This window comes from Vanessa atalanta, chromosome 7, assembly GCF_905147765.1.
Source record: "Vanessa atalanta chromosome 7, ilVanAtal1.2, whole genome shotgun sequence".
In the NCBI taxonomy this organism is placed as follows: Eukaryota; Metazoa; Arthropoda; class Insecta; order Lepidoptera; family Nymphalidae; genus Vanessa; species Vanessa atalanta.
The window spans coordinates 10,861,538-10,874,046 of record NC_061877.1 but is presented as its reverse complement, the minus strand read 5'-3'; the positions used below and the strand labels follow the sequence as shown (position 1 = coordinate 10,874,046).

Genomic DNA, 12,509 nt, shown 5'->3' with positions numbered 1-12,509 from the left:
GTGCCATGACCTCGTTTGTGATTAAATCTATATAACTTTGGCACAGCTGCGAGTTTTTTTTATTGTAATTAAAAATACATTCAACCTGAAAATTTATTTTGAAATAATTAAAAATCTTGTAAGAACTAACTATATTTACAATACAAAAAAATAAAAATACTTACTATGTTTTTTAATAAGCCTTATAATGTAGCGATTATTATCGGCCTAATTTCATTTATAGACACGAATATGTTTTGATATTTATATTTATTTATAAAAAGAAGAGTTGTTATTACTTATGTGATACTTTTAGTTACTTTATATATTGCATATTTATGATAGTATTATAATGGCACATAGTATATATATATATGATTATGTATGCTTATTTTGGATGCTGTATGTATAAATTTAGATATAAACCCTCCTGCATTTTATGAATTTGTGTTGTGTACAATAAAATAGTTTCTATCTTTTTATCTATTACGGTAACTTCATTCATATTTTCTCTTGTTCTGTGAAGTCTTAACTTCTGAACGAAGCAGTAGGTAGCTGTTAGAACGAATTGAAGTCTAAAATAAAATAAAACAATTTTAGTTTTTAGCAATTTTTTAACCTTTAAATATATTATTACTACTGTACTATTTTATCTTATACTACGACTGCAGCCTTAAAGCAAAATTAGAATATTACTTCACACATCATCACCGGATGATATCATGATCATAACACTACAGGTATACCTAACGAGTAATAAGTGCCTTTATGAATATTAATTATCACTTATGCAGTCATAAAACGTGACACAATACAACACTGCTAACGCAATCAATTTGTTTTAAATTATTCCTATTAAACCTCATTGGTCTAATTTGCACTACCAACATAAGAAAAAATAGTCGGTATACCTCCACTTCAAATATTGCAACATTCAAACATTTTCCTATAGACACTATCCTATAGGCACTGTACGAAATATTAACGTTTTCGTACATCGTCATTGCGTCTTGCCAACCAAGCAACTTAGAAACTAAGATGTTGTCACTCGCACCTATAATTGCAATCGCTAAATAATCCTTCAAACCGGAGTATTGCTATTTAGGGATAGAAAGTGTAATAATGAGTAAAGGATAAAATATTTTTATTCAACTTTTAAAAAATTTTTGATGATGTTCTTGTACCAAAAATATAAGTACTATCTTCTTCCAGTGCTTGACCCTAGTTGCTTCTAGTGTATTAGGGATGGTTATCGTCCTGGCCCTTGGACTATACCAGAACAAAAGTTGTGTGAACAAAATATTGAAAAAGTAAGTAAGGTACCTCGGTAAAAGATAAATCTCTTTCAGGCAACAAAACAGTGAATATTGTGTACTGCCAAAGTATATAAAAATGATAATTCTTATATTAAAAAGTAGGTATGTACTCATGTCATTATGTGTTAATGCTTAGACGTATTTTGTTTAATTACATGTGCATCAATGACCATTAATTAATACTTCTAATGAACTTGATTGAAAATAATTTTATATTATAACAGCGCAGAACAATAATACAGGTTAAATAATGTTGACAAGTGCCCATATTATTATATATTCTGTATTATCTCAACCGTGTAATATGAAAAATGATTTCATTGCGTAAATTAATGGTGATGACTATAACTACAAATTATTTTAATAAGACTAAGGAAAGGGATTTCCTTTTTAATCCCATACACATAAGAGCAGTCACGTAGGAACAGGAGTGGATAGGACCTAAGGTAAAATTGATTCAAATTTTCTCTCAATAACGTAATATCTACAATTATTAAATTGATATACAATAATTAATTAAGTATAAAATCGTTGCTACGCAAAACTTCAAGCATTAGAAAGAGCTTTTAATTTATACTCGTGTTATAAATATTTATTACCAGATAAATAATCTCTATATTAATCAATATATATTCGCTAACAACTTCTTATAAATAAACGTTTTACAATTATTCAAGTCTTGGTATTTGTCTAATTACATAGAACTGGTTTTATTGATACATTATCTAATATGCAAAAACTCAACAGACTTGCTGTTAACAAAACATTAAAAACAGGTTTAGACTTTGTTTTATTTAAGTATTGACTAGTCAGTAACATTTTATAATATCACACTTGATAATAATAAAATACAAACAATATGTAACGTCAATGATGAATCATATCGCACAACTCCAGAATAAATTGAGGACGCACCTCTGATTTTTTTTGCGCTTCGCCATATCCCTGACCCGTGAGTCACATATGGTTCATGGTTATTATCTAACTATTGTGTCTGCTTTTTTAGACAGGAAAGTCGATAATTGTTGCTCATGATTCATCTTGTGTCTAGCGTATCCATCAAATCAAATCAATTTTAATTAGGTTCCTAATTCCTCCAATCGAAGAAGTTATGACAGCAAATTATATTTACATACTACGTAACATACATATCTCTAATTTTTGATTTTTTATTTAAAACATTTCCCGATTTTTCTTGGTTATATCGTTTCATATTGTGTTGCGAATTTGAATCATTCTACAAATTTAAATTAAAGTAATAAAAATCAACATTACCATTTATATTGTATGTGAATCATTAGGAATATTATATTTGTCAGATACTTTATTTTAATACGATAACGATCATTCAAGTGATGAAAATGCTAATGGCTGACTTCCTTAATGAAAAATTTAACTGACCTCTAATTTTTTTTTCAAATTGTAATTATTATTCAACATAACATCTACGTTTGGGAAAGTTATTAGTTTCGGTATTTTGGTAAAGGACTTACGTAACGCACGGAAACTAAAAATCCGGACAAGCACCACTAAGTTTGAGAAACTATTCGAAAAAGTGTTTACGCACCGAGTCAGGACAAGAGCAGCATGCTCAATCTCTACATCATTAACAAATCTATTATTTATTTACCAGCTACTTACTTCTTTACCTATAACTTGTTTCGTATCTTGTTTCAGGTAGTGTTGGTGTTCATTCTGAGTATAGCATCGCTCATCATCTACTTCATCGACGCGTCCAGGTAATCAACATTCCTAATGCTAGATTAGTTGCAAATTGTAGCTAAAATATTAATTATTACGTATCTTATAATGCTGAATTCATAAGGAATACGTGAGTCCCAACAAATCAATGTGATCAAATGTTTTGCTGGATATAGTAAATGTTAGCTTCTGTATCAGGCTTCTGTTGATATTAGTCAAGATATGCTAAGATTTATCGATGAGAACTAAAGTCTGTTTGTATTATATATGTATGCTTGTATATGTGCACTAAATAGTAATGCTTTATGTGTATTAAAAGCGTATAACACTGTGTAAATTGGAAGCTAAACGTTAGTTTAGCCAACGAACTGCAATGTATAGTTAGTGTCGTATTTTAGTTGATGTTGTGAACAAATCCTTCAGGTACCGATGCTTCGTGTTTTACGGCTCTTATACTGGTCTTGACTAGTATCTAATGAACCATGCAGCTGATGTCTGTATTAGAAGCTTATATGTTTGTGTTATCCAAATCATTTTGTTCTTGATGCAATCGAACTTTTTTTTTCTAGTGAGGAGGTGGAGCGATGCCAGAAATGGAGTGACAATATTACCCAGCAGATCGACCTTGCCTTTAACATATTTTTTATGGTCTACTTTTTTATACGAGTAAGTGGAAAATTAATCGTGGTGCTTAAATTATCACCCTCGCCTGCATTATAATAATTTAAAAAAAAAAGTTATAAACAATTTTCTTAGTCGTTGACATGATATATCGCTTCACGGATATGATCGATTTTCTCATTGTTAGAAATCCGTTCACAATAGGATCGGAATACCACACATCCTTTATATCATTTCCCATGACAATGCAGTTGCGTTTAATTTTCTTTTGCTGTTGTATAATTATTCTAAACCATTAGTAAAATCAAATTTCAAATTCTTTAGTTTTCTTTTATAAAAGAACCGTGCAAGTTAAACGTTTTGGAACATCAACTCGTCAAATAAAAATTAAATTGATTGTCATAGGGAATCAATGGTTGATGATTACTTAAACTTTATAGTATACTAAAGATACGAATTTTCATGTATATTTTTATATATTATAAGTTAATTAGTGTTAGAAAATCGAAGACAATTAAAAAAAAAGAGGAAACCATAAATCATTTTCATTTTTTAATCTGTGTTTTTTTTTCTTCACGTTTTTCAAAATTTTTAATTGATTACAATTTAAAAAGAGAATGTCGCTTGACAAACTGAGATTCTAATATGAATTTTTCTTTTTCAGTTTATAGCAGCTAGTGACAAACTATGGTTCATGCTCGAGATGTATTCATTTGTAGATTATTTCACGATACCCCCATCCTTTGTATCAATATACCTGGATAGAACGTGGATAGGTAAGATGTTTCTCTTTTCATTTATAATATACGTTTATATTTCAAATTTATTTATCCCATATAACCCGTAATTTATATGCCCTGTATCCATACTTGTCTGTCTCTGACTGTACATCAGGCCACAGACCACAAGGTCTTGGGTTTTTCTATCGATAAATTTCATTAGCACCGTGCACTCCGGTACCTTGGGAATATAAAATAATAATTAATTAATAACAAAATACTTTAATCAATTTCTGGTTTGCTCATATTATTACAAAAACAGTTTACAATGATACGCCTGACCGTATAACGCGCTGCTTCCCGCCAAAAAGTGAATGCATTTAAAAGACGTCTGACAGCTTGACGCATGACCTTCGGAAAGTCACACTAATTATCCTTATAATTGTTAAGTTTTTTTCCTTCTGACTTTGAAGGGGAGTTGAAATAATGTAATTAAACATGGTTGATGATGTTGTGGACTACGACAAATAAATTATATATTGTTTTATTTTATACATACCCTAATGTTTGACAAAAGATCATCCGACAAATAGGTACTTCACAAATGTACGTAATATAATTCATAAAAAAACATTATCTTTAACAGGTTACCAATATTATTAAATAAGTTGTTGCTACGTGAAATTACATTTTATGTCATTAAAATTTGTCTAATGATCTTTTGTCTGATCAATAATTTATTATTAACGAACGAGTTTGCGTGGAGACAAAAATATGTTTTTAAAATGAGAATTTTTAACGTTTTTTCATCATATGCCAGGACCTCCTTCTAAACGAGGAACTTTTATTTCAGGGCTAAGGTTTCTCCGAGCTCTACGCTTAATGACCGTGCCTGATATTTTGCAGTACCTCAATATATTAAAGACATCGAGCTCAATTCGTTTGGCGCAACTAGTTTCTATCTTTATATCAGTATGGCTCACAGCAGCCGGCATTATTCATTTAGTAAGTTGATTTATCGTATAATATATAATGTTTTTGATCTGTTATTTATAATTTGAGTCACTTATTGAATATTTGCATAATACGTTGTGCCAGCGTTTGCATCCTCGTAGACGATGGACGAGTTTGAAAACAAATTCCATTAGAATTGCTTCTGGACGATACGTGCCCAAACAAAGACATTTTAAAATACGATATGTTGTTCTTTAAGTCATAACGTAACAAAGATAACTATATCATGAGACGCACTTAGAGTGTAACTACAGGCACAAGGGACATAATAACTTAGTTCCCAATAGGTTGATCGCGCATTCGAGATGTAATGAATGATTAAAATTTCTTACGGCGCCAATGCCTATGGGGATGGCAACCACTTACCATCAGGTGATCCATATGCCTGTCTTATCTATTTTATGAAATAATCAGTTTTATATTGTGTATGGATTTAAAAGCAAGAAGACATTTTTTTTCGTTTCAGTTGGAAAACTCTGGCGATCCATTAGAGTTCGACAATGCACAATCATTGTCTTACTGGACGTGCGTGTACTTTCTAATAGTCACCATGTCCACTGTAGGTTACGGTGATGTGTTCTGCCACACTGTTCTTGGCAGAACATTTTTGGTTTTTTTTCTCCTCGTCGGCTTGGTAAGTTTCATTCCCTATGTTTATTTACTAACAGTTAAATATTTATTCTAATTAAATTTGAATTCACAAAAATTTATTTAAGTAAAATATTGCAAGGAGGTGCAAGTCAAAAGTTGTTTAAGCCTTCCGATGGTAAATGTTTCGCATCCTAGGACGAGACAAGGTTTATATTTCGTACCGCGCTACGCTTGCGATTCCTTGCATTCAGCCCTTCTGAATAACAAAGCAAAAGGAAATATAATGATTCTTTCATAAGATTACCATAATAGCTCACATGGGACTTGGTAGAGATCTATACTTACTGGTTTAACGCACAGCTCGTTGAATGACCGTAAGCCTGATTAGTGCACTCACTAGAGCATGTCAAGTAACTCGGCTGAGAGGCGAGGCCGCAACAGCCCGTCTTGTCGGTGGTCGCCGTTAAATGTGCAACCTTCTAACTTCCCGCTTTCAAAGGAGCATCTATCGAGACGAGCTTCACTTCGACCGATATTTTAATTGCATGAATGTTTTCTTTTTCTTTTGCTTTGTTATGTGATTACCACCAAAGTGCCGCCAGAGGATCTATCAACTGTCAAGCTTTAATATCGGACATGCGTGCCATACACGTGCGTACGCGCACACGGGGTCACGAATCACGAGTCACCCAACGGGGACAGTGGTACGAGACGAGCCTCGGCTCGCAGTAGTCGGAGTGGAGGCGCCTAGCCGCGCGCCGTGTGCCCCGCGCCGCGCGCGTCCCTCCCCTCCCACCTCGCGATCTCTGCATGCGCACCTGTGCCTGGCTGTGTTCAGTTGCTCACATCACCGGTAGACACACACGTTCCTTTTATTTTATTTTCGCTCCGCTATCGGCTTCATTTACTATACGTCACCATAGTTTTACCGAGACTCGAGGTGGACATTGTCGTGCAGCACACGATGGTGTCCGCGCGCAGACTCGATGTTCGATCGACACCATGGTCTGTTGCAGGCAATGTTCGCTAGTAGCATTCCTGAAATTATAGAGCTGGTAGGAAGTAGGTCCAAGTACAGTGGCGAGCTGAAGCGTGAACATGGAAAAAGGTATCAATTTGATGTATAAATTGAATCGAGAGCGAAAGCGAATCACTCCGTGGCACGCGCGTTTCGGTAGCCGCTCGTCGCGTCTGCCGTGTCCGGTCTGAATCGCTCGAACTCTCCGAGACGATGTGAAATCATCACCTCTACAAAAGCTTGCTCAGTGCCGTCAGATGTATTGTGTTATCTACTCGCGCACACCCGTTTGCCACGCGGGCGGGCCGAGGGTGGACCTCGCTCCTGCGTCACTCAGCGCCTCGCGTTTGAAAGTGAGGCGGGAGCGAGGCCATCCCTGCGACTGCCCGGGACGGCCGGCTCGTGTGCGCGCACTACCATGCGTCTATACCGAATGCCCATCGTCTTAGTTTAGTAACCGGCGATACCGATTTCTTTTTAAGTTCTGTTCATCGATAGTTAGCGTATGTATCCAGGCCTTGCATGTACCCGGTCACGACTCCCGTCACGGCTTGCCGTCATGTAGCTCCCGCTAGCGTAGCTCGGCACGGCACCCAAGTCCCGCACCCGTCCACACCACGCCACAGCCACACGCAGACAGACGACACTCAAGCCACACAGCCTTGTGCGAGCGCGAGGGTTCACGGCCGCGGGCCGGGGCCGGGGGGGCGGGCGCGCGGGGGGGCAATCGCTCACCTCACGGTGTTTGCTGTGTATCGTAGGCTGTGTTCGCCAGCTGGATCCCCGAGATCACGGAGCTGGCGGCGCAGCGGAACAAATACGGCGGCCGGTACAACAAGGACGTCCGCCGCAGGTACCCTGCTCTCACGCCCCCGCTCCACAGGCTTCCTCTCACGGTTTCGATCTGACTTGGTTGATTGAATGCGGAGTTTGCTAATGAAATTTATTAATCCTTCACTAGAATCGGTCTCTCGGTGCCGTGGCGCATGCTCGAAGAGTTAGCTCCCGGCGGCCGCGCCCCTCTCCCCGTACACGAGAGACAGGCGCGCGGTCGACCGACGCACTACTACATGCCTTTTTTCGTAAAATACACTCGAGATACCATTGAGCTTTTTAATCCTTCTAACGAGACTAGATCTGGAGAGAGCCGATGTAAAGTTTTGTAATGCTGTCGATGAAGTAGTGTTTGGTTTGTTCGCTTGCACACGATGCCTGTCGCCACGCTGTAGCGCTAGCTCCGGCACCTCGCCACGAGTCCCGAGATCACACACAGCCAGTGCCCGCGCTCGTGCGCCCGCGCGCCCCCCCGCGGCCCGCCGAGGCCGCCGCGCTCTGCGCTCCGACCGACTGTTCGCCGCCGCGCCGCGCCCCGCCGTCCGCGCCGCGCTGCTCCGCCGCCGCGTCGAAGCGAGCCGCCCGCACCGCGCGCGCTGGCGGCTCACTTCCGCGCCGCTCACTACTCACTTGACTTGAATGTGAATGTCTTGTTTTGTCTGTCGGCGTTTAGGCGATATTTGCCAGTTGTATCCCAGAGATAATTGACTTAATCGGCACTAGACCCAAGTATGGCGGCACCCTCAAGAATGAGCGGGGACGCAGGTGAGCCGCTGTCTTCAATCCGTTCCGTTGAATGTGTTCCGTGTTGTAAATCTATATCTTCCTTTTCCTCTCTTAGCACGCTTCTGTGTTCTCACTTTATCTTTGGCGGGACGCGAGTCCCGTGAATTTCTTTGTTTTTGAGTCGATATTGATTGTAAATTATCTGTGAATTGGTATTGATTCAGTTGAATAGTAAAAAGCAGATAGTGGCTAGTGTAAACGCTCGTCATATAGGTATCATTTATATTTTCTGTTAGTGTACCGTACGTACGTAATGAGGAATGTTAATGGTAATCGTAAAGCTTAGTTACGTCGAGATAAATGTTGAGTGGTACAGTAGTGTGTTGTTGGAGTTGTCGTGTACCAGTCGACAGCTCCTCGCGTCGTGCGCTTCAGCGCGCCGAGCGGAGCCCCGGGCCCTCAGCCCGCGGGGGGCTGTTGATACGATCCGAAGCCCTTGCGACCTAGTGAGTGCCAACCGCTCGCTTCCTTCTCTACTTCCCTGCCTGCACGTCTAATGTAAATGTACTGTACTCGTAATGTTGGCCCTCTTTCATGTTTTGTAATTGTAATGTACTTTTTGAATCGACCCCTCGGTTATTTAGTGTTATGTATTATTAACATATAAATTCATAGAGCGTGGCAAGGCTGTGTGCATTGAGGACATTTTTAACGCCAAATTAGTTTAGTTCTCGGCATACCATCAGTCATGATTGACATCATAATAGAAATATAAAATACACGAATCATTCATACAAGATTTAAATTATAAATATTTAAAGATTGTTTGCGAATTTATGCAGCCATAAGAAGTAGATTGTTACGTTTTATGATCAAAATGAATTCAGTTCCTTTGCCACACCTTAGATGAATTAATAGATTGCATGTTGTGTTTAGTTCTTGCCGTCTTGTATTTGATCTTTTTATTTTCTTTATAAATACTAAATTCTCTTCCGTGTTTGTCCAGTTTGAACGGTTGCTCCACACTCTTTATCTTTTTGTATATATTTTAACTCACCAACCTCCATCATTGTCTATACATTTTACTATCTTCCCACACCCACACCCAAATCTCATGCCGTGCCTGACCCTTTTTTATCGAACTTATAAAGAATTGAGTCATGATCACAAAAGATATTTAAAATACGCAATATATACAATAATGATTTATAGTAAGAACCGTACTGAGAGGCAAGCTTTTAAGTACTCGTTGCGCCTTTTGTACTTACCAACAATCTATATTTATCTAAAGACAATTGGGAATATATTTGCATAAGCATTTTTATAAAGATATATGTAATAAATTAATTAATTAAAAACAGTGCTATATTCTTAACATTGTCTCTAGATATCATTTTAAGATCACTAGGACATTCACCTTGAAGTCATAATTGTATAGACTCTTTAAAACGGTTTTCGATAAAATAACAAAAAAGAACATTGATATCTACTCGTATCATATTATATCCTACCTTACGCGAGTTCGCTTTGGGACTGTTGATGTAGTGATTATCATTTGGAACAAAATCATTTGTTGCCGTCATATTATTGTTGATTTTGTGTTTAGTGCGGTAGATAGCTACAAAATCCTGAACGAAACTGAGATTGTTCATTTATTTGTGATAATCGCTTGTTTATTACCCTTGACTAATTAATTGCTACGAGAAAAACTAAATTAATTAATTCAGTCACAAATTAATGAACAAAGCTGATTGTAATTATGGAGGTTACTAATAAAGAAGATCTTTATTTGGTGATGGTGAGTTATCAATAAAATTATACCAATAATATTTGGACTGTTTTACTAATATAAATTTGAGCTCATAGCATCAAATGAAGGCCTTGTTATAGTTTCTTGTAGTCGTATCACGCTTGTGTCATCTGTGTTATTATTTAACACTATGAAAACGTCATTAACATTTAATACAGAATTGATGAGGTTTCGAGTGTTGAATAATGAAAACTAGAAATTGCTGTTACTTCTTTCTTTCTTTTCTTTTGACAAAAACTACAGCTTTTGTGAAACTTGCTTTTAATACTTCTTAAATTATAATTTGATAAATTATTAGCTTCGAACCTTTTAGTTTTTTTCTTTAGCTATTGTTTATTAAAATTACGAAACTTAAAGTAAATAATAAAGGCTAAGTTAAACAATACAGCTTTGACTGCTTCTTACCTTTACTCATAATTATCATAATAGATCAATTTGAATGACAATCGCGGTTGGTACTTTAATATATTTGTACGATTTCAGGCATATTGTCGTATGTGGACATATAACGTACGAATCCGTGAGCCATTTCTTAAAAGACTTCCTACATGAAGACAGAGAAGACGTGGATGTAGAGGTTGTTTTTTTACACAGGTAATATAACTTTTTCTATATAGTTATTAGTAATTACATTAAGCAGAGACATAATAATGACGTTGTATGTATTAGAATTAGTACAAGATGAGCACAAAGCTGTGGTTGACATGATATTAAAATGTTATTGAACGGCAGCTTAGAAAGTTCTAAGGTGGTGAATCATGTATGGTCAAACGACGCTTTCAGAAAGGAGCCTGACTTAGAGCTGGAAGGTCTCCTGAAGCGTCACTACACCACCGTCGAGTTTTTTCAGGGTACAATGATGAATGCCGTCGACCTTGAGCGAGTCAAGGTTAGAGTAAGACCGAATAGCGCAGGCAATTAGATACCGCACGGCCCTACTTATTTATCATTGATACGCGTCTAATCGAACCAATATTTTTATTCATTTATATGCATTTTACGGAATTTTTCTTCTGTAAAGGTGCTGATTCATAGTCACAGTAGGATTTATCACTTTGGTAATTTTATCTTGTGGTTCTTTTAATGCAATCATTGCTTGCACGGTGGGACTGGGGTGCCTCATCGGCCAGTAGGGGGTGCTCCCGTCCTACCCCACTACTGCATATTATGGTAACTAGAGTTGCATGGTAACGTCGGCCTGCGACAGGCGGCGGACTGGCCTAAATCTTGTCCGTAAAGTTAACTGAGCGTTGATGGCAGGAAACCGCCCGACCTGGAGCTCGAAGGCCTGTTCAAGAGACACTTTACCACTGTGGAATTCTTTCAAGGCACCATTATGAACCCAATCGATCTACAGAGAGTAAAAGTAAGTAGTACTGCACAAACGACAATGTGATATTTTGGGCGTGGTGTCGGTTTGATGCTGTGCAGACTGTCTTTTCTATAGACGTAGGGCGATGCTCGTTCAAACCTATTATACGAGAAGACGTTCTATCGTTCGAGTGATGTAAAAATCCCTTCTAATGCCATGACTTAAAGGCTGTTTGTGTGGCTATCGCTAATGTTGTTAATATATGTGTGGTTGTCCCGCACGTGCTCGTCTGGAGTCGCTCCCGGCGCGCGTCTTTCCCTCGTCGTGGCCACGCTCCGGCCCGGCCATATTTTGTGTCTGTTTGTACCTAAACTGGGTGTTGTGTGCGAGTTTGGCCACTAAATGTACTCTAAACAATCGATATTACCTTGTACTGTACGAGTTTATGAACAGTGCTAAATTATTAATTGAAAAATTGGCATTAATGGTTGCCGATGAAAGAGTTTCCTTTTAAAAATTGGCTTTTAGTGGATTTAAGTACAAATGTCGATTGTCGATATTGTCGAGTGTTTACGGTAAGTCTAGATGCATGGCTTGATTAAGAATGCTTAAGTCAGTTGCATGTCACGTACAAAACCATCTGCTTCTTCTGATAAAGTAACTAATGCGACGTTTAATAATTAATAAATCAATTATAAAATGCATTAGTCATTTTTCTTTGTAACCTGACGCTAAATCTTCCATGTTGTAGAACTTATCCTTCGCTTGTGTCAGTATGAATATAGATATTTACAATTAAAGTTCCTAAATGTTGTATCATTTAAGAATGTAACAAAATAATGAGTACACAATTTTTCTTGATTTAATT

General features: G+C 37.5%; 1 protein-coding gene across 10 annotated transcripts in view; it reads left to right on the top strand.

The window, feature by feature from the left end:
• The window catches only part of LOC125065498 (calcium-activated potassium channel slowpoke), a 61,991-nt gene that overhangs the window by 38,107 nt on the left and 11,375 nt on the right, over positions 1 to 12,509 (top strand). For 8 of the 10 annotated variants that reach the window (XM_047673149.1, XM_047673145.1, XM_047673144.1 and 5 more), the window contains exons 2-9: positions 2,973 to 3,034; positions 3,566 to 3,662; positions 4,282 to 4,393; positions 5,190 to 5,341; positions 5,817 to 5,984; positions 6,958 to 7,049; positions 10,813 to 10,923; positions 11,590 to 11,695. In XM_047673149.1, coding sequence (XP_047529105.1) covers positions 2,973 to 3,034; positions 3,566 to 3,662; positions 4,282 to 4,393; positions 5,190 to 5,341; positions 5,817 to 5,984; positions 6,958 to 7,049; positions 10,813 to 10,923; positions 11,590 to 11,695 — 900 coding nt within the window. Of the gene's footprint in view, positions 1 to 2,972; positions 3,035 to 3,565; positions 3,663 to 4,281; positions 4,394 to 5,189; positions 5,342 to 5,816; positions 5,985 to 6,957; positions 7,050 to 7,720; positions 7,813 to 8,466; positions 8,559 to 10,812; positions 10,924 to 11,589; positions 11,696 to 12,509 lie in introns of all 10 variants that reach the window. The other 2 variants (XM_047673142.1, XM_047673143.1) reach the window with 2 other exon arrangements.